Genomic DNA, 19,871 nt, shown 5'->3' on the forward strand with positions numbered 1-19,871 from the left:
CGAGTTCCTGAAGCATTTCCGTAACACTCGCGTGATGATCAAACCTACCAGTAAGAAATCTAGCAGCCTGCCTCTGAATTGCTTCAATGTCCTCCCTTAATCCGACCTGATAGGGATCCCAAACTCTCGAGCAGTACTCAAGAATAGATCGTATTAGTGTTTTATAAGTGGTCTCCTTTACAGATGAACCACATCTTCCCACAATTCTACGAATGAACTGAAGATGACTATCCGCCTTCCCCACAACTGCCATTACATGCTTGTCTCACTTCATATCGCTCTCTAATTTTACGCCCAAATATTTAATCAATGTGACTGTGTCAAGCACTACACTACTAATGGAGTATTCAAACATGATGGGATTATTTTTCCTATTCATCTGCATTAATTTACATTAATCTATATATAGAGTTAGCTGCCATTCTTTACACCAATCACAAATCCTGTCCAAGTCATCTTGTATCCTCCTACAGTCACTCAACGACGACACCTTCTCGTACACCACAGCATCATCAGCAAACAGCCGCACATTGCTATCCACTATCCACCCTATCCAAAAGATCATTTATGTAGATAGAAATCAACAGCGGACCTACCATACTTCCCTGGGGCACTCCTGATGATACCCTCACCTCCGATGAACACTCACCATCGAGGACAACGTACTGGGTTCTATTACTTAAGAAGTCTTCAAGCCACTCACATATTTGGGAACCAATCCCATATGCTCGTACCTTAGGAGTCTGAAGTGGGGCACCGAGTCAAACGCTTTCTGGAAGTCAAGGAATATGGCACCCGTCTGATACCCTTCATCCATGGCTTGCAAGATATCATGTGAAAAAAGGGTGAGTTGCGTTTCGCAGGAGCGATGCCTTCTAAAGCCGTGCTGATGCATGGGCAGCAATTTCTCTGTCTCAAGGAAATTCATTATATTCGAACTGAGAATGTGTTCAAGAATCCTGCAACAAACCGATGTTAAGGATATTGGTCTGTAATTTTGAGGATCCGTCCTTCTACCCTTCTTATATACAGGCATCACCTGCACTTTTTTCCAGTCACTCGGGACTTTACGTTGGGCAAGAGATTCGCGATAAATGCAAGCTAAGTAAGGAGCCAATGCAGTAAAACTGAATTGGAATCCCATCAGGACCTGGTGATTTATTTATTTTCAACCCATTCAGCTGCTTCACAACCCCATGGATGTCTATCACTATGTCCTCCATACGGGAATCTGTGAGAGACTCAAACGGCGGTATGTTTGTACGATCCTCCTGCGTGAAAGATTTCTCAAATGTTAAATTTAAAATTTCAGCTTTCGTTTTGCTGTCTTCTGTTGCCAGGCCAGACTGATCAGTGAGTGGCTGGGTGGAAGCCTTTGACCCGCTTACCAATTTTACGTAAGACTAGAATTTCCTTGGGTTTTCAGCAAGATCTTTTGCTAAGGTATGGTGGTGGTAGTGGTTGTATGCTTCGCGCATTGCTCTTTTTACAGCAGCACAAACCTCTACTAACTTTTGCCTGTCCTCATTCTCCCGATCTATCTTGTACCACGAGTGCAACTGTCTTTGCTTCCTTAGCATTCTCCAAATTGCGCTGTTAAACCACGGTGGGTCTTTTCTGTCCGTAATCCACTTTATCGGCACATACTTCTCCAATGCGTGATTTACAATGTGTTTAAAATTTGCCCATAATTCTTCCACGTCCATCGTACCGGAAGTATATGAAGTCGATTCATTCACTACGTGGGATGTTACCAACTGCTTATCTGCTCTTTCTAGTAAGAATACTCTCCTAGCCTTCTTGACCAACTTTTTAACTTTCGTAACCATAGTCGTAATGACAACATCATGATCACTAATCCCTGTCTCAACACTTACACCGTCGATGAGGTCTGGTCTGTTCGTGGCAACCAGATCTAAAATATTTACAATACGCGTTGGCTGTAGATTTAGCTGCTCAAGACAGTTTTCGGATAATGTGTTCAAAAGTAATTCACATTACAGCTTGTCTGTACCACCTGTAATGAATCCATAGACATCCCAGTCTATACTAGGTAGGTAGAAGCCACCTCCAACTAATATAGCATGATCCGGGTACTTCTGCGATACAGAATGTAGAGTCCCTTTGAATGATTCTAGAACCGTCACGGTGGAACCTGGTGGCCGGTAATAACACCCAACAATTAACTTTATTTCTCCTAGCCATGTTAAACGTGTCCAGATAACTTCACAATCACACTCTACTTCAGCCTCAGCAGACACAATTCTTTGACAACTGCAATGAAGACACCACCTCCTACGGTGTCTAATCTGTCTTTCCGATACAAGTTCCAACCCTCACTAAATTTTCAGAACTTCCTATCTCGGGGTTCAGCCAGGTCTCAGTCCCGAGAATAATTCATGTGCCACACACTTCCTGGAGGGCAGTAAATTCAGGAACTTTAAGCCGAACACTCTGAAAATTTACTGCTAATATCTTGATAGCTGAAGTGTCTTTACACTGAGCGCGTCCTGATTTCCCTGCCTGCACGTTGACTGGTGAGTGTTCATCAGGACACCCCGCACTACTGCCTAGCCTAAAAAACCCCCATGTGCAAGCCACAAGTACTCTGCTACCCGAGTAGCCACTTCCTTTGTGTAGTGCACCCCTGATATCTAGGGGCGTCCCACAATTCCCCACCCAATAGTGCAAGTCTAGAAATCTACAGCCAAGACCGCCACAGAGTCGATGAAGCCTCTGGTTGAGACCCTCCACTCGGCTCCAAACCAAAGGACCCCGATCCACTCTGGGAACAATGCTGCAAATAGAGAGCTCTGTTTGCACCCCGCGTGCGAGGCCAGCGGTCTTCAGCAAATCCACCAGCCGCCTGTACGAGCTGAGGATCGCCTCAGAACCCAAGCAACAGGCATCATTGGTGCCAACGTGAGCAACTACTTGCAGACGACTGCACCCTGTACGCTCGATAGCCACAGGCAAGGCCGCCTCCACATCTCGGATGAGTCCCCCGGTAGACAAACCGAGTGCACGTTGGAATTCTTTCCAGCCCTGTACGTTATTTCCCTAAGGGGCTCCATCACCCGCCTAACGTTGGAGCTCCCAATAACCAAGCAAGGCTTTGCCCCGTGTGCCTGCTTGGGCTGGCCCTGCTGAAGGAGCAGCCACCTGCCCACTGACAGGATGAACGGGTGAGGCCAGCCGACCAGCCTCCACATTGACCCACCGCCTCGAGCGACACGGACGCGTTGCAGTCCACCACTCATCCTGAGGTGAGGGCAGCCCCAATGCACCGGGTACACTAGAAGGTGCCTCAGCGGCTGAGTCAGTGGATGCAGCAAGTGACACCTGTGGTGTCTCAAGCGACACGCCAGACCCTCCGCCGTCACTGTACCTTGAGGCAGCAGCCTGAAGGAGGCTGACCGTGGCCAACAGCATGCTCAGCTGCTCGCGAACCGTGGCCAGTTCCTGCTGTGCCCGCACACAGCACCCACGCACCCTATCCATCCTACTGCTAATATCTGGACGTACAGAGTTGCGACAAATAAAACAGCAATATGTGACTGCACAGTTGCGTCACCAGCGCCAGATTGAGCTGTGATATATGAACAATTACTTACGAACCAAGCAATCAAATTACCACGACTACGCCACTATACAGATATTACAATGCGATCCTACCCGTCTTAGGACAAATGACAACCACCTACGCGATGTTACACTCTACCGTTATTAAAATTTGATACTACCCCTTTCTAATTCGAAAATATGCAAAGATCCAAAAAATTTCACCACGCAAGCACACAAACACACAAATTAATTTGAATTAAACCTGCGGAACTAATACGAAAAACTGAATATATGACTAGTTTCTGCTACTGCTGCTTGCACACATCACTCTGCAAGGACAGATGAAACTGCACTGGCCTCTGTCTGCTGTTAACTGACTCTACAAAATAAACAGAAAGCACTGGCTGTGCAAAATAAACAATTGACTAACGACTCCGCTAATTTATACTTTACAGCTATCAATAAGCAATATAACTCCTCTCAAATACGAGAATACGCAAGGATTTTATGTAATTAAATATGCAAGTGCACAAACACTTGGAAAGAAATTAAGAATCAAACTACAAAACAAATATGAAAGCTAAATATGCGACTCCCAACTGCACTGTTGCTGCACTACTGCTGCACTGATACTTCACCAGCGGCTGCTCAAGGCTTTCATTTTCATTTTCATTCCAATTAGTAGCATGATATTACTAGCAAAATTATAATTATAATGGAACCAATTTACAGGAAGAAAGGGAGGTAAGACTTGTAATTTCGACTGTCATGATTTAGTTGTGAAGTTAGGAAGAATTTGTTATGTAGAACAGGTGTTCCCTTTATACTTTGAAATATTTGTTAACCACTGGAAGAGAAAAGTTTTGTATAAAGTCAAACTATACATTATAATGAAAATTTTGTAAGAAGGAAGTAAGAAAAGTACGCTCTTGTCATGAACAGGTTGAAGTAATGTTAAACATGCACTATTAACAATGTTGAGAACGTCTTTTCTTCAGTAAAGTAATGTGGCTACAAACAAATACAATAAGTAGTTATTTTACACACAGAGATTTAGTATATTTTAGAAGATAATGAAAACAGCAACTCTATGTAGGTATGTCTGTAACAGATCCAGACCCATGTTGCACTTCATTCAGCCTGCATTGACACTAGTTCGACACACAAAGTTTTGCTTTCTTCTCTCCCTGTTGCATTCATATTCTGCAGAATTTCATGCCAGAGATGAATCATGGAGGGGGGTGACAGGGATGGGGCTGCAGCCCCCCTCCCCCAGAACTACGCCTGTTTCTTCTTAACCCTCCCCGCCAAACACAACAACAACAACATATATACAAAATTTCAATGAGACCCCCCCCTCACCGCCATCCAGGGCATATCCCTCGAAATCTTCTCTACACAGATTGGCAATAACAGATGAGAATGAACTACCCATCGCAACTCCCATCTGTTTATTCACAGAACTGGACACTGAGTAAAAAGTAAGTGAAAATCAGCACATGTCGAAACAGTTTAATTAACTCAAAACCAAATGAATCAGAAAGAGCAATGAATGTGAATAGAGACACCACATCAAACCTTGTCAAAATATCAGTCATTCAACTGCAGCCCTCTAACTGAGCTAAGAAATCCACGAGTTCTTAATGTGATGTACACACCGACCTACTAGCGTGCTCAACATGACACAAGATGTTTTGTTACACTGTATGTCAAGAATCAATGTTATTGACAATAAGCCTAGGAGGAACCCCTTCCTTATAGATCTTCTGAAGGTCATATAATGTAAGGGGGACAGCACAATAATAGTTAAAGACTCTTGGCAGTCTCTAGTAACAAGAAACATTTCTTCAGGATATTGTTACTCTTCCTGTCAACCCTTTTTGCAGAGACAGCACTAAGGCTTGTGATACGCTGGACCAGATGGTCAACACAACTGCAGCATTGCCCTTGTATGCAAGTAAGATAAAAGTATAAGAATCAACCTGGAGTGAAAACAAAGCTCAGGATTATCACCTATAACCAACACATAATCCCTTCAATGGGGAACAACATGGAGGAATGTGGCTAGTGAAGAGGAGTACTGTATAGTAAATGAAACTGCAGTTGCCACACTAAGGATAAACACAAAATTGGCACGTTGTGTGAAGGAGCAAACGTGGGATGAAAAGTATACATACTATGGATGCAATCCAGTGACGGAGTATGGAGTACTTTAGATATAGATACAGGAAGCTGTGAATTATGCACTCTCAAAGTTCCCAAATACTAGACTGCAGTAGTGAAATCGAATAGTAACAGCTTAATGTTGCCCAGTGTGGGGGAGGCACTGAGAGGGTAAAGCATACATGAGAGAGAGAAAGAGAGAGAGAGAGAGAGAGAGAGAGAGAGAGAGAGAGAGTGGGAGGGAGGGAGGGAGAGATGGAGGAGACAGAGAAGGACAAAGTGAGGTGGAAAGGGGGGAGAAATGGGGAGCTTTTTTCTTTGTATGATGGACTTTCTTCTTCATTACTCAAATCTATGCCTCATCCAAAATCAGACATTTTACTGTATCCCATTAGGGGAAAAAAATATTGTTTATTCAGTTCCGTGAGATAGCGTGCAAATATCGATCAGAATGGCTCATGTAAGACTAGACACAAGAGACCATTATTTTATTTGTAAGTGGTGGTGGTGGTGGTGGTGGTGGTGGTGGTGGTGGCTAGTGGCTGGGAAAGTGGGGGACGGGAGGGAGCAGGAAGGGCTTGAGTAGGAGATGTTGAAATGTGTATTAACATTCCAGGAAGTATGGTTGGGGAAGTTGTAGAATGACATCTTTGAGGACTCGAGTGCCCACAAGTTCGTGAGAGGGAAAACAGACATAGCACACTGTTTTTGCTAATGAGAGACAATGATGCAGCCAAATGTTAAGGTTAATACATGAATAGTGGTGATCCTTTCACAATTGAAAATGTCCTTTCTATTGAAATTGTAACATATTAGCACTGGCATGTCAGATCATTTGAAGTATGTTTCTTGTAGATACGTACAGACATGTTTCACCTCTGCTAGGATCTTTAGATTTCCTACAGAAGTCCTGTAACTGTTCAAACTCCATTGAAGTATTGCTACCTCTCTTCCACAGTTGTTTCTCCTTCCCCTTTTCACTTCAATGCAATAGTAAATGCAAAATGAGGGGGAGCAGGGGAAGGGAGATTGACTGTTCTGTCATTAACACTTCCTACATTCATAGCTATTACAACTTGTTGGCCTTTTCTGATCTGATAATAATGGCTCTAGTTTCTTGGTCTCGTATTTACTTATGGTTGTAACTTTACCCTTCTGTGGCGAGTAAATTAAAGTTTTGTTGGGAAACATTATACACACTTTTTTTTGTTAATCACTGACCGATGCACCTCTTTTGCTGCTTGAACCAAACTGGAATACTCATTAAATTTTTTCAAAATACAGTTGCCTTACATATCGATTTGCTGGTTCCAGAATGTATAGTTACTGTTTGTTTTGAGGCAGCTAGGAAAATAGTTTCTTTTCCTGTGAGTGTGGATGCAAAAAATGTATTGAGGCTGTACTGTCTTGAAAACTTGCATGTCTTCAACATCAATTTTTTTCTCCTCTTCTACAAATTTTAGGCTTTGCTGACTCCAGACAGTTTGCCAACCTATACATGTAATGCACAGTGACAGGAAAAAATATACCACTGGTTCATGGGCTGCCAAACCTTCCACATGTAACATGATTCCAATGTGAAAATTAACAACCCAAACACCGGGTATCCGAAACACTTTATGGAAAATGGGATAAAAGCTTTACAATCAATGGATTGATGGTTAAGATACTCAGTTAATGTCAGTGTACTCAATTTCATAATGAAGACAGCAGTTTCCAGCAGATATGATTAACCTTATTCAAAGTATCATTAAGTACATCTGTGACATCTTCTAGTTTTGCAAATCTCCTGTACCTATATCCATTACACCACAGCATATAAAAACATCTCTACTAGAATTCAGTGTTATAAACAAATATTGTATTATGGAGGTGTTTTGTTGTTATCACTAAGAGAGGCATAATTGTGATGACTAGTCTCTGCACATTCTCTCTAGATGCCCCTATTTTACTTCCATCCTGCCAAGCGTTTTTCATTTGTAAATTTAGAACCAAGTTATTACCACAAAAATCTAGGGAGTTTCACTGTCCTCTCAGGTAGAACCAAGTTTGCTTTGTAAGCCAACTATAACTGAGGAGCAGCAGGTGCCAAGAGGTAGCTCTCTAAATGAGTGATTCACTTCAACAACCAACCACTCTGTTAGCACAGAACTCATTATTTATGCAGTTAAACCAAGACTTCCATTTCTTGTGACACCCAATGTTCCCTCATAAGGTCACATTGTGGAAACTGAAGTAGATCAATAGAGCTTATGGCCACAGGAGAGTCCCCCAACTCATGTACCTCACGTTCACCACACTCATACCAGTTAAAAATGTCAGAGCTCACTTGGAAACATGACATTTGGCACATTTAACAGAGCATGTGCGATGTGCCACACACCAATATTTCCTAAACATACTGTGTTGATTATGGTATTAATCTGCAAAGAAATACTGTAAGGATCAGGAAGGAAAAATGTCCTTTCCAAAGAAAATACCCTCGCAATTTGCCTAATCAGTTACTTTTTATCTTGCAGTATACTGATTTTTACAGCAGAATTGGCCATTTGTAAAAGACTCATGGGAAAGTGGAGAAACTAAACTGTAATGGAGACATTGGTTTGATTAAACTGGTCTTGCTGACAAGAAAACATATTTTCAGTAGCTTACACCGGAAATTTATGTTTTATGCACAGATGTAGAATGCTGTGAGATGTGGTAACACTCATCCAGTGGTCACGTAACAGTTAGCAAAACTACACTGTACAAAATGAAGCAGTAGAAATTGCATGGAAAGAAATAGGCAACTAGTATATGGTATGATTTAAAAATGGTTACTAATTATGTACAATTAATCCTTCATATTTAGTTTTTTCATTTCATCACAACAGATTAGACCAACTTTTGTAAGAAAAGTTAGGTCTTTTCAGACAAACAGATGAGCAAACCCATCATTACTTACTACCAGCCTCTATATTGTCTACCACTGGAAATGGAACTTTTTGCCTGCTTTGAACGTTATTACTGGAAGACTGGAGAACAATTAAAATATAACCGATTGATGAAGATTGACTGCTAAAATTTTCAGAATTAGATGTGTTCAAGATTTTATTGAATTTTATTAAGGCTGCTTTTGTTTATGGCACTGGAAACACTGTAAAATTAGGACACTACCATCATCTACTAGAAAAACTTGTGAAACTTATTAGAGTAATTATTCACACTGAATATGTAGTTCCCAAATATGCTTTTGTCAACTGTTTGCTGTCTTTGCTTGTGATACAATCTCACACACTGAAAGGTAGATATTATTTTCTCACCTCCGAAAGAAGAATTCGCCTCAAAGCATTTGCAATACCAGCATGAATGCCAATCATATCAAATTCCATTTCCAGGTTATTGTGTCTGATTATGACTATTCGGAAATTCTGTAACAAATAAAGACAGCTGTTACTATGATGCAGTATATTACAGAAATTTATAAAGTAAATATTGTTGAGTTAAACATTTTAATAAAATTACATGTCTGCTTACAAAATATTCCAATTCTAACATGTGCTAAACTTAAACATTACTTTCTCCATCAATAGCAACATACCAATGTCAAAATTAGATGTAAGGTGAGAAAGAAGTTTTGTAACCTGATAATTCACACATACACAACAGAGAAAAGATTTTACAAAGCAATTACTATCACTCAGATCTAAAAATGCATTATATATTTTGTCTTTGGGATGACCTATTTTCAATCACATTACAGTTTACTTTTTGACATCAACTAATACACTTGGTGTCTGCCTTAGAATATCTGGTATCACGTGCATAAAGAAGTTAAATTTTTATGCTTATGGTAAGCACCACAGCATAAGTTTCCAACTTCACTGGGCTTATTCATAAACAGGTCCAGCTTTTCCTAATCTACCTTGAACATTTTTGTTTTTACTATCATATTTTGGCAATTCCTTCCATATGACCATCTGTCAAATCATTCTGTAAGTCAAGCTTTTGAAGATGTGATTGCTTAGGCTCACAGTACTATAGTGCAATACAAAAGTGTAAGGGTTGGTTTTAAAACTGAACCTAACTGTGATGCCTGTGGCAACTGTCTTCTCTGTGTAAGAGTGGTGCAATAATGACATTTCTTTTATAAGATTATGCTAAAAAAATGACTTAGTCCTGGATGTACTGAATTCTCTAAACCTTGGGTATGCACATTAATAATAGCCTGCACAGGGCTAAAGTAACTGTAGCAGATCTGGACACACACACACACACACACACACACACACACACACACAGGGTAGAACCTTGCTAATCCATCCCCTACGCGACTGAAACCATTGTCAGATTATCAGAAACTTTAATTTTCAACTGTAAATACTGTACAAAACATTGTTCCATGTTAAAAACAGTAACAAAATTAAAAGAAAATGTTGACACACTAAACAATCTTGTGCAAAAGTGTAGAGTAGAGTCTGTACTATAAAATATGTCTGTATCAATGGTAAGACATTGCTGCTGTGAGAGAAAGTTAAACAGCTGTACATATCTCATTACAGTACTGCAGTGACACACAGCCGATTTGCATTTAACTGTTTAAATCAAGATATCACACGGGAAAAAACGTTCTGTTCTTAAACAGGATGAAAAACATCTGTAGTGAGCTTTTGATTAGCAACCAAGAATCTCAATTTTGCTGCAAGGTTCCAACATTATCAATCCACAAAATGGCTTTTGGAGTGGACATACAACTTTGTCTGATGTATTGAAAGGCTGTATCAAATGCATTTTTGCCATCTGTATTTGATACTCAAGCCATATATTCATTGTCTTCATTGCCTTCATAATCTTCCTTGTTCTCATCAGTTCTTCAAATTACAGCACCACTGATTGAATGATCAGTTATGTAGTGTTGGCAGTTAGCCAACACTACGCACACTAATTGAGAGAGGAGGCCGAAATGCACGCGTTAAACTCACGCAGGCTGGCGTGAGGTCTGAAACAGGATACGGAATGAATGCTATAAAGAAAAGTACGTAGCTGCTGGAATACTTAACTTTAATCCATCATTTGTATACATCGTTCTTGACGGTACGGTATAAAGAATATGAACTGTTAATGGCGCCTTGCTAGGTTGTAGCCATTAACTTAGCTGAAGGCTATTCTAACTATCTTCTCTGCAAATAAGCGAGGCTTCGTCAGTGTTGCATCGCTAGCTAAGTCGTCCGTACAACTGGGGCGAGTGCTAGTAAGTCTCTCGAGACCTGCCGTGTGGTGGCGCTCGGTCTGCTATCACTGACAGTGGCGACACGCGGGTCCGACATGTACTAATGGACTGCGGCCGATTTAAAGCTACCACCTAGCAAGTGTGGTGTCTGGCGGTGACACCACAAGTTAAGTTTTCTTCCATTGTGTAGTCAAGATCAGCTGTATTGATCCTCTCACTCACATCACTGGCCTCAATGTCCAGTTGTAAAGTTTGTAAATTCTTCAAAACTGCTGGGGAGTCTATATCTTAACTTTCCACAGTTGTTACATGGTCTGTTTCATCTTAATTCTCTTCACTCATTTCTTTTGATGTTTCATCATTAATTTCATTCATTTTTGGCCACAGTTGGAGCCAAGATTTTTTAAGCATTGGGCGCCAGAATTTCTTTGCAACTTTGGCAATTGCATACATCACATCTTTATTGATTTCATCACTTGAAACAAGCTGCTGCCTTCTTGTGTCCTCTCTAACACTGATCAAACTTATTTTTGATGATATAATCTTTTCAGCCACCCACTGACCCCATGGTCCACGGGTTGGATTACACTTGTTACGTTGGTAGGAAGAGATAATGCTTTTATTTCACCTTTTAACGGTCATCTTCAGATGGATGAGATGTCATGTTCATGACAATATGGCACGTTTAGGAAGGCCCCTACTTTCCATTTAGGTATTTTATAACTGCAGGGAGTAACTGGTCATAAAACCATTCTCTAAAGAGGCTGGATTCCAGCCATGTCGACTTTTGATTACTATAACATACGGGTAGTGAAGCTATATTAATGTTTCTGAATGTCATTAATTCTTTTGCTTTTCTGATCACAAAGAATGGCATCTTGTGACTGCCATCTGTGGTACTACAGACAGAAATAGTAATTCTACTTTGGCAACTTTTGTACCTCTTAAATACTGATTTTGTATAGAAACATTTCTTGTAACAAGCATTTTGTATTTCAAGCGAGACCTGTCAATGTTATCTGCCTGATATTTTATAGTTCAAGTGAGACTCACCAATGTTATCTGCCTGATCAGCGCTCAGATTAAGCTCTTCAAGAAGTTTTAAAATTTTGGAACAAATTCATTGAGAGTTGTTACAGTAGACAGCTTCTTGCCCAAAATAATTACATTTAGAATGCCATTTGTAATTTTTTTCATCAATGTAACAAGTCTTCATTTGTTGCAAACTTTTCATTTTCATGTAATTTTTCACACAAAGTCAGTGCCTTTTCTTTTACGCTGGACAATGGAGTTCCTTTTCTCCTATCCTGCTCAAACCATATACACAATGCATTGTATAGAATATCACTTTTAGGCTTCTAAGTCTAGCACATTTACAGTTCTTTCACCTAATCAATGCATGACTTTCAGGAGTTTTGCATTCCATTTCCCCTCCTCAGTCTTCAACAGTTGTTATGCCAACCCGCTACCTGACTTGCAATGTTTTGAAGAGATTTTCCTTACCTAACCTTTCAAGCACTTTCAGTTTCCCCAGTGAAGATATCATCACATACTTACATTTAGTTGACAACAGAATTTAATTTTACATACTTTCACATGTGAGAGAAACACTGTTGCAAATTTATAAAACAAATGCATTCACAATAAACTTACTGACCTAGTTAGGAACAACTTATGTCAAAACTTACCTAGCTACCACATTTATCAATGGCCAACAGCCTACTGATCCATATCGCACACAATAAGTCACCAACAAATCCTAACAAACACCGGGAATGGGATGGTCAAACTAAGTGGAGAGTTGGATCATCTCAAATTGCATTAGTGAGATTCTACTATATACTGTATCCCCAACAGCCCATACTCTTTTGATAGCTGATTATCAAGTGTTCTTCCCCAATATCTAAATTTACAAAGTGATTATAATTAAAGTTACAGTTTCAGAATGCTGTAAAAACAATCAATACTCAGAAAGATGTCAAATAAATTTGAATGGGATGGTACTGAAGAAGGGGGAAACGTAGTGTGTGTGTGTGTGGGGGGGGGGGGGGGGGGGGGGGGGGGGGGGATTGAACCACTAGATGGCACTTTATGTGGCAGAATATGCAAAATAAATGACGTAGGGTGCGCAGCTGTTCCTCAGTTCTCAATGCAGGATCACTTGCAGCTGGTAAAGCTGTGAATGAATGATAACTGTGTACCAATAGCTCTGGGCACTCAAGGATATGAAAAAAAAAGGCACTGATCCAGACCTGCCAAAGGTCTGCAGAAAATGATTACGGAATCTGAAAAGACAGATTATACTGAAGATCAATGTGGCAGAGGGATGACAACAATTGATGTAATGTCAGCAGAAGGTGTGGCCACAGCACTGTAGGAAGAGTCAATTGGTGGTGTGTAAACATGCATTGCACAAATAATTGACTGAACTTAGGACATGCCTGTGAGCATAGTGCATAAAATTTTATAAAACATCCTGCACTGCTAACCTCACAAAATTATCCATGTTCGAGATTCACTTCATGTTTACCTGCCAATGACAAACATTTGCTCTACAATTTCTTCCTCCCATGGAAGTGGACAATGAGTGGCCAAGGAACATTCTGTGGACAGATGAACCTCAAATCTATTTCCAATGTCATGTCAGTACACAGAATTGCTGAATGTGGGCAACAGAAAGGCCACTCACATATGAAGCGGGAGCTGTTCATTCTACAAAGATAATTCTGTGGTGGGGGTTGATGGCATCATTTATTGCAGGGCAATATTTCTTTTGAGGGGATAGGTCCTGTACCATCACTGGTAAATGCTATGAGACTCTTTTGCACACTGACATCATTCCAACCATTCAACAGCATGGATGTGTGGGTAGGATCATTTTTATGTGAGATAGCAATCCTCCGTACATTGTACAGCCGGTGAAGAAGCTGCTGCAGAGGCATTTTGGAAATACTAAACTATTAATTGTCATTTTTGTACAGCCTGGCCATACAGATCACCGGATCTTTATTTGGATGAATTCCGCTATGGGATTATCTGAAAGATGTAGTGTTCAGTGCTCTGATCATAAAAGTAGTTGAACCGAATGCACACACTGTGCAATAAATTCTGAACGTGACCCCTGAGACACTTTGATCTGTTGTAGAACAGGCTGTTTCTTGATTTCAGCTTGTGGCAGAAAACGGTAGACAGTGCACAACTTGTCTTGCACCAGTCTCATAACAATTGAAAACCGATTTCATTGTTGCTTTTTATGCAGTTTTTGGCATCAAAGCAATCAAAAAGAGATTTCATAGTTGCTTTTTATATGGTTTCTGGCCTCAGTACAATTACACTCTTAAAAGGTAAGCATTAAGATAAGCAGTAGAAATTATTGTCGTGTGTGGGCAGGCATTATGTTGCTGAAATGTAAGCCCAGGACGGCTTGCCATGAAGGACAAAAGAACCAGACATGGAACACCATTGACGTACTGCTGCTATTAGGATGTCACAGATGACAAACAAAGGGGTCCTGCTATGAAATGACAGCACGCCAGACCATCACTTCTGGCTGTTGGGTCATATGGCAGTGACAGTCAGGTTGTGTCCCACTGCTGTCTGGGATATCTCCAGACATATCTTTACTGGTCATTGGGGCTCAATTTGAAGTGAGGTTCATCACTGAAGACAATTCTATCCAGTCCATAAGATTCCAGGCGAAAGATATGTCTGAAGATGATCCATACAGCAGTGGGATACCAACCTGACCGTCGCTTACCATACGGCTCGACAACTAAGAGTGATGGTTTGGGGTGCCATTTCATGTCACAACAGGCCCCTTTGGTTGTCATCCGCGGCACCCTTACAGCACAGCAGTACAGTGATGGTATTCTCAACTCACTTTGTTGCCCTCTGTGGCAAGCGATCCTGAGCTTACATTTCAGCAAGATAATGCCTGCTCTCACATAGTGAGAGTTGCTACTGCTTGTCTTTGTGCTTGCCAAACTCTACCTTGGCCAGCAAGGTCACCGCATCTCTCCCAAATCGAGAATAGCTGTTTGCATAAGTGCCACAGGTGGACCAATGTGTTACTGACTTGCTCAATTTGTGTAGCTTTTTCTCCTGAATAAATCATCCATTTTTTCTGAAATTTTTATCATTTGTCTGTCAGTACATGTGCATCACATCTACCAATTTCTGTCCCATTTGGATAATTCCCAATTTTTCTCTGTAGTGCAAAAACCGATGTCACTGTTGCTTTTTGTATGGTTTTTGGTCTATAGACATTTGAGAACTGATGTCTTTGTAGCTATTTAAGCTGTCTTTGTCCTCTGGACAGTTACACACCGATTTTCCCATCCAATGTGGTACAACCTTGCCGTGGTAGCTGAGATTAGCTATCTGACAGTGCAAAAATTGTATAATGTCGAACCTGTATGGTCTTGAATATTGCATAGTACAGTTGGCTTAACATTAGAAGGAATGAAGGGCGAAACTGGCCCCTTCACGGACTTTTCACTTGCATTCTGAAAAAACTGTTAACTGGATTGACTTAATATTTTGTGACTTTTCATCAGTTATATGAAACATTAATCACACTTTTTTGAAGTGCACTATTTTTATTAGTTGTGAAATTCGAAGTTTACTACCTAGAAGAATTGCAGGACCAATTTGGCCACTCTTAACCTCTCTCTCTGTATTTTCAAGCGACTTCTTTGCAATACCATGTATGAAATGAAACCAACTGTCGTCCCTTTGTTGTTCAAATATGTCACAACACTGCCATTAGTTCCAGTACGGATTGTTTGTTGGTTAAAGCAAGATTTTACTTATTACTGTTATGACAGCATCAGGTAGTCGTCCCCACAAACATAATCTGTAAATGCAAGAAGTGTCTAACAAATACAGAAATACTAGGAGGACTCTTTCATATGTTTTTAGATCATCTGTAAAGTCATAGCTTTTTGCGAGGGCCCAGGACCAACACCATGTGCTAAAAAGAAAATTCAAAATCAGAAGCTTATCAGTGAACACAAGACGATTTCTGAAGAGCAGGCATTGGACATTGAAGAATTGGATGATTTTGACACCATAATGCATGCAAGAGGAGTGCGTGGGTTAAAGTATTTTTGTCTCAAAAGAATATGGTCAAATGTATACTGCCTTCCTTTTTTCATACAAACTATGGAGTGAAACACAATTACGGAAATAATGAAGTACATTAAGTTTGACACAAATTTCATGAGATCTGAACGCCTCAAAACTGACAGATTTGGTCTTGTTTCAGGTATCTGAAATATTTCCATAGCAAATAGTGCATCACGCTATAAATCAGAACCTTATCTTACAACTGATGAATAACTTTTACCATCGAAAATAAGATGCCCCTTCACACAATATATTGCAAGTAAGCCAGACAAATTTCTAGTAAACATATACTGAATGGATTCCCATACACCAGTGCTGACCCCCTTCAATGATTTGACCAAGGCACAAGTGAAATGTTGTTCATAGGCTTATAGTACCATACCTAGACAAAAGTTTGAATGTCACTACTGATAGACTGAACAGACTCCCACTTTGCTACACTAAGCCTTGCAAACCACCTGAGAGCAGTATCCATAACTTTAATTTGAACTGTGAACCACAATGGAAGGGAGATGCCTAGTACAGCAAAGACCAGAAAACGACCATTCCATTCGATTACAGTATATAAAATGGATGATGGCACAACCACAACAGTTTATAAAGAGAAAACAAATAAGAATGTTTTGTTATTGAATTCACTTCACTCCTATGTATGTGTGTCAGAGGAAGACTCCAGAAACAGTGCAATTTTACAATGAAATAAAATTTGAGGTCAACATTGTGGATCAAATGGCATGAATATACTCCACAAAAGCCAGTAAAAGACGTCGGCTAATGCAAGTATTCTACAATAGTCTTAATTTGGCTGCCATAAATTCCTGGGCATTGTATAAGGAAGTAACTGGAAAGCGGCTTAGTAGGCAGAAGTATATTTCTGATTTGTGTGAAGAGCATTGGGCACAGTATGTACCAGGCACAACAACCACTGTCATACCTTAGTGAAGGATCTAGCTGAGAAAATGCAAGTCCTACATAAAATCGCTAAGCGGGTTGAAAGCTTTTATACAGTTGCTTGTTGACCTTCCAGGTGGTGCAACTGACAACAGCAAAGGAAAGCTGAAGTTTTAAATTTCAAATATAAGACACCATTCATGCAGGAGGATCGTACACATACTGTCGTTTGACCACTGCACAGACTCCCATATGAAAGACATAATAATAGGTATCCCCAGCATAGAGAGACAACGGGAAGAGTTGAAAACAAATAAGTTGCAAGGTCTGGATGAAATCCCAATTTGCTTCTACAATGAGTCCTCCATGGCATTGGCCCCTTATTTAGTTTGCATTTATCGTGAATCGCTCACTCAGCACAGAGCCCTGAGTGACTGGTAAAAAGCCCAGATGAATCTCGTATACAAGATGGGTAAAAGAACGGGCCCACAAAATTACAAATCAATATACTTAACATCGATTTGCTACGGAATTCTTGAACATATTCTCAGTTAAATATAATAAATTTTCTTGAGTTGGGAAAACTTCTGCCCACAAATCAGCACAGATTTAGAAGGCATCACTTTTATAAAACTCAGCCTGCCATTTTCTCGCATGATACCCTGTGAAGTATGGATGAAGGGTAACAGGAAGATTCCATATTCTTATATTTCTGAAAAGCATTTGACGTGGTGTCCCACTGTAGACTGTTAAAGAAGGTATGAGCGGACTGTGTAGGTTTCCGGATATGTGGGTGACCTGAACATTTCTTCAGTAATAGAAACTAGTACATTGTCCTTGACAGTGAGTGTTCATCAGAGACAAGGATATAGTGAGGAGTGCCTCAGAGAAGTGTGATAGGACCACTATTATTTTTTATACACATAAACAATCTGACAGACAGGTTGAGCAGCAATCTGTAGCTATTGGTTGATGATGCTGCAGTATGGAGGAAGTTGTTGTTATTGAGTGGCTGTATGAGGATACAAGATGACTTGGACAAACTCTCTAGTTGGTGTGATGAATGGCAGCTAGCTCTAAATGTATAAAAATGTAAATTAATGCAGATGAATGGGAGAAACAATCTGCAATGTTCAAATACAGTATCAGTAATGTGCTGCTTGACATAGTCATTTTGATGAAATGTCCAGGCACAACTTTGCAAATCGATATGAAATGGAATGAGCATGTAGGGACTGTAGTGGGGAAGGCAAATGGTCAACTTCGGTTTATTGGGAGAATGTTAGCAATATATCATCTGTAAAGGAGACCGTTCAAAGAACACTAGTATGACCCATTCTTGAGTACTGCTGAAGTATTTGGGATCCCCACCAGGTCAGATTAAAGGAAGACATCAAAGCAATTCAAAGGCAGGCTCCAAGAATTGCTACCTGTAGGTTCAATCAACACACAAGTATTATGAAGATGCTTTGGGAACTCAAATGGGAATACCTTAAGGGAAAATGAATGCTACTGAGAAAAAAAATTGGCATTTGGAGCTGACTGTAGAACAATTCTGACACTGCCTATTTACATTTCACATAAGAACCATGAAGCTAGATGAAAGAAATTAGGGCTTGTATGGAGACATATGGACAGATGTTTTTACCTAGGTCTATTTTCCAGTGGAATAGGAAAGGAAATGACTAGTAATGGTACAAGGTACCCTCTGCCATGCTGCTTGCAGAATATATATGTAGATGTACACGAAGAAATTTAATCAAAATAGAACACTACGGAGTTCATTAATAGAGTTAACTTCATTTAAAAAGTCATGGGTGTAGAAGGCTATCCAACAAATGAGAAAAGCTTTCTGTGGATTTGGTTCATGTACCACATTAGCAGACAAGTGGTGACCTAACTTCTAAGTATACCCTTCCTAGTCTTCATACATATCTTGAAAAAACAAAAACATCAGAGGTGCAGGTGGGTTTATTGTCGGCAGTTACAGGTGAGCTGGCGTGGAAGGGAACAGCGTTGTTGTCAACATACTACCTGCACTTGCTTTCACTGAACCTCACAGCATTTGCTGTTGTTTGGGAAGTTACCTACATGACTAATGTCAATCTATTACAGAATTATCGAACATGTTCCATTATGCCTTATCTAATTTGTGGAGGATAAAAATCTGCTCTATAAGAAAGTATATTGACTTTGTAATAAAAGATCTTACGAAATACCTCCCACTCTGTCCATGAAAACTAGAGTGCTGCAGCTCCAATAGGTGAAGAGATCCAGTACTGGTTGATAATGCTATTGCTGAAAAATCACTGAGAATTGCAAAAATCTAAAATATCTAGGAGTAATCATCCAGAGCAACCTAAAGTGGAATGACCACATAAAACTAATTATAGGAAAAGCAGATGCCAGACTGAGATTAATTTATAGACATTAAGGAAATGTAGTTTATTCATGAAAAAAATGGCTTACAAAACACTTGGTAGACTGATCCTTGAGTGCTGTCTCAATATACTGTGGCTCTCACCAAGTTGAATTAATAGAACAGACGGTGAAGAACTAACGAAGAGTGTTTTGGAGATGCTCAACAATGTCCAGTGGCATACGCAACAGGAGAAACATTGTGCATCACACAGATGACATTCCAAAAGTGTATGTTCAAAAAAGAGTTGGGCAACATATTAGTTCCTTCCACACATGTCTAGTGAAATAACCAAAATGAGGAAAATTAAAGAAATGACAGCTCAGATGGAAGTTTATTGATAATATTTTTGACACACACCATTCATAAATGGAACAGGGAAGAGAAAAAAAAAGACTGTGTTAGCAGAAAGCTGGCCAGCAAAGTGCAGATGTAGATTCAATCTTGATCACTACACACATGAATCAACCAAATGAGGTCATCACTAACTGACCTGCA

The 19,871-nt window shown here is 40.1% G+C and overlaps 1 protein-coding gene across 1 annotated transcript in view; it reads right to left on the minus strand.

The window, feature by feature from the left end:
• LOC124613936 (DNA-directed RNA polymerases I and III subunit RPAC1) overlaps positions 1-19,871 on the minus strand; it is a 218,032-nt gene that overhangs the window by 125,704 nt on the left and 72,457 nt on the right. Inside the window, exon 3 of the mRNA XM_047142689.1 lies at positions 9,030-9,137. Coding sequence (XP_046998645.1) covers positions 9,030-9,137 — 108 coding nt within the window. The remainder of the gene's footprint in view (positions 1-9,029; positions 9,138-19,871) is intronic.

This window comes from Schistocerca americana, chromosome 4 (genome assembly GCF_021461395.2).
Source record: "Schistocerca americana isolate TAMUIC-IGC-003095 chromosome 4, iqSchAmer2.1, whole genome shotgun sequence".
In the NCBI taxonomy this organism is placed as follows: domain Eukaryota; kingdom Metazoa; phylum Arthropoda; class Insecta; order Orthoptera; family Acrididae; genus Schistocerca; species Schistocerca americana.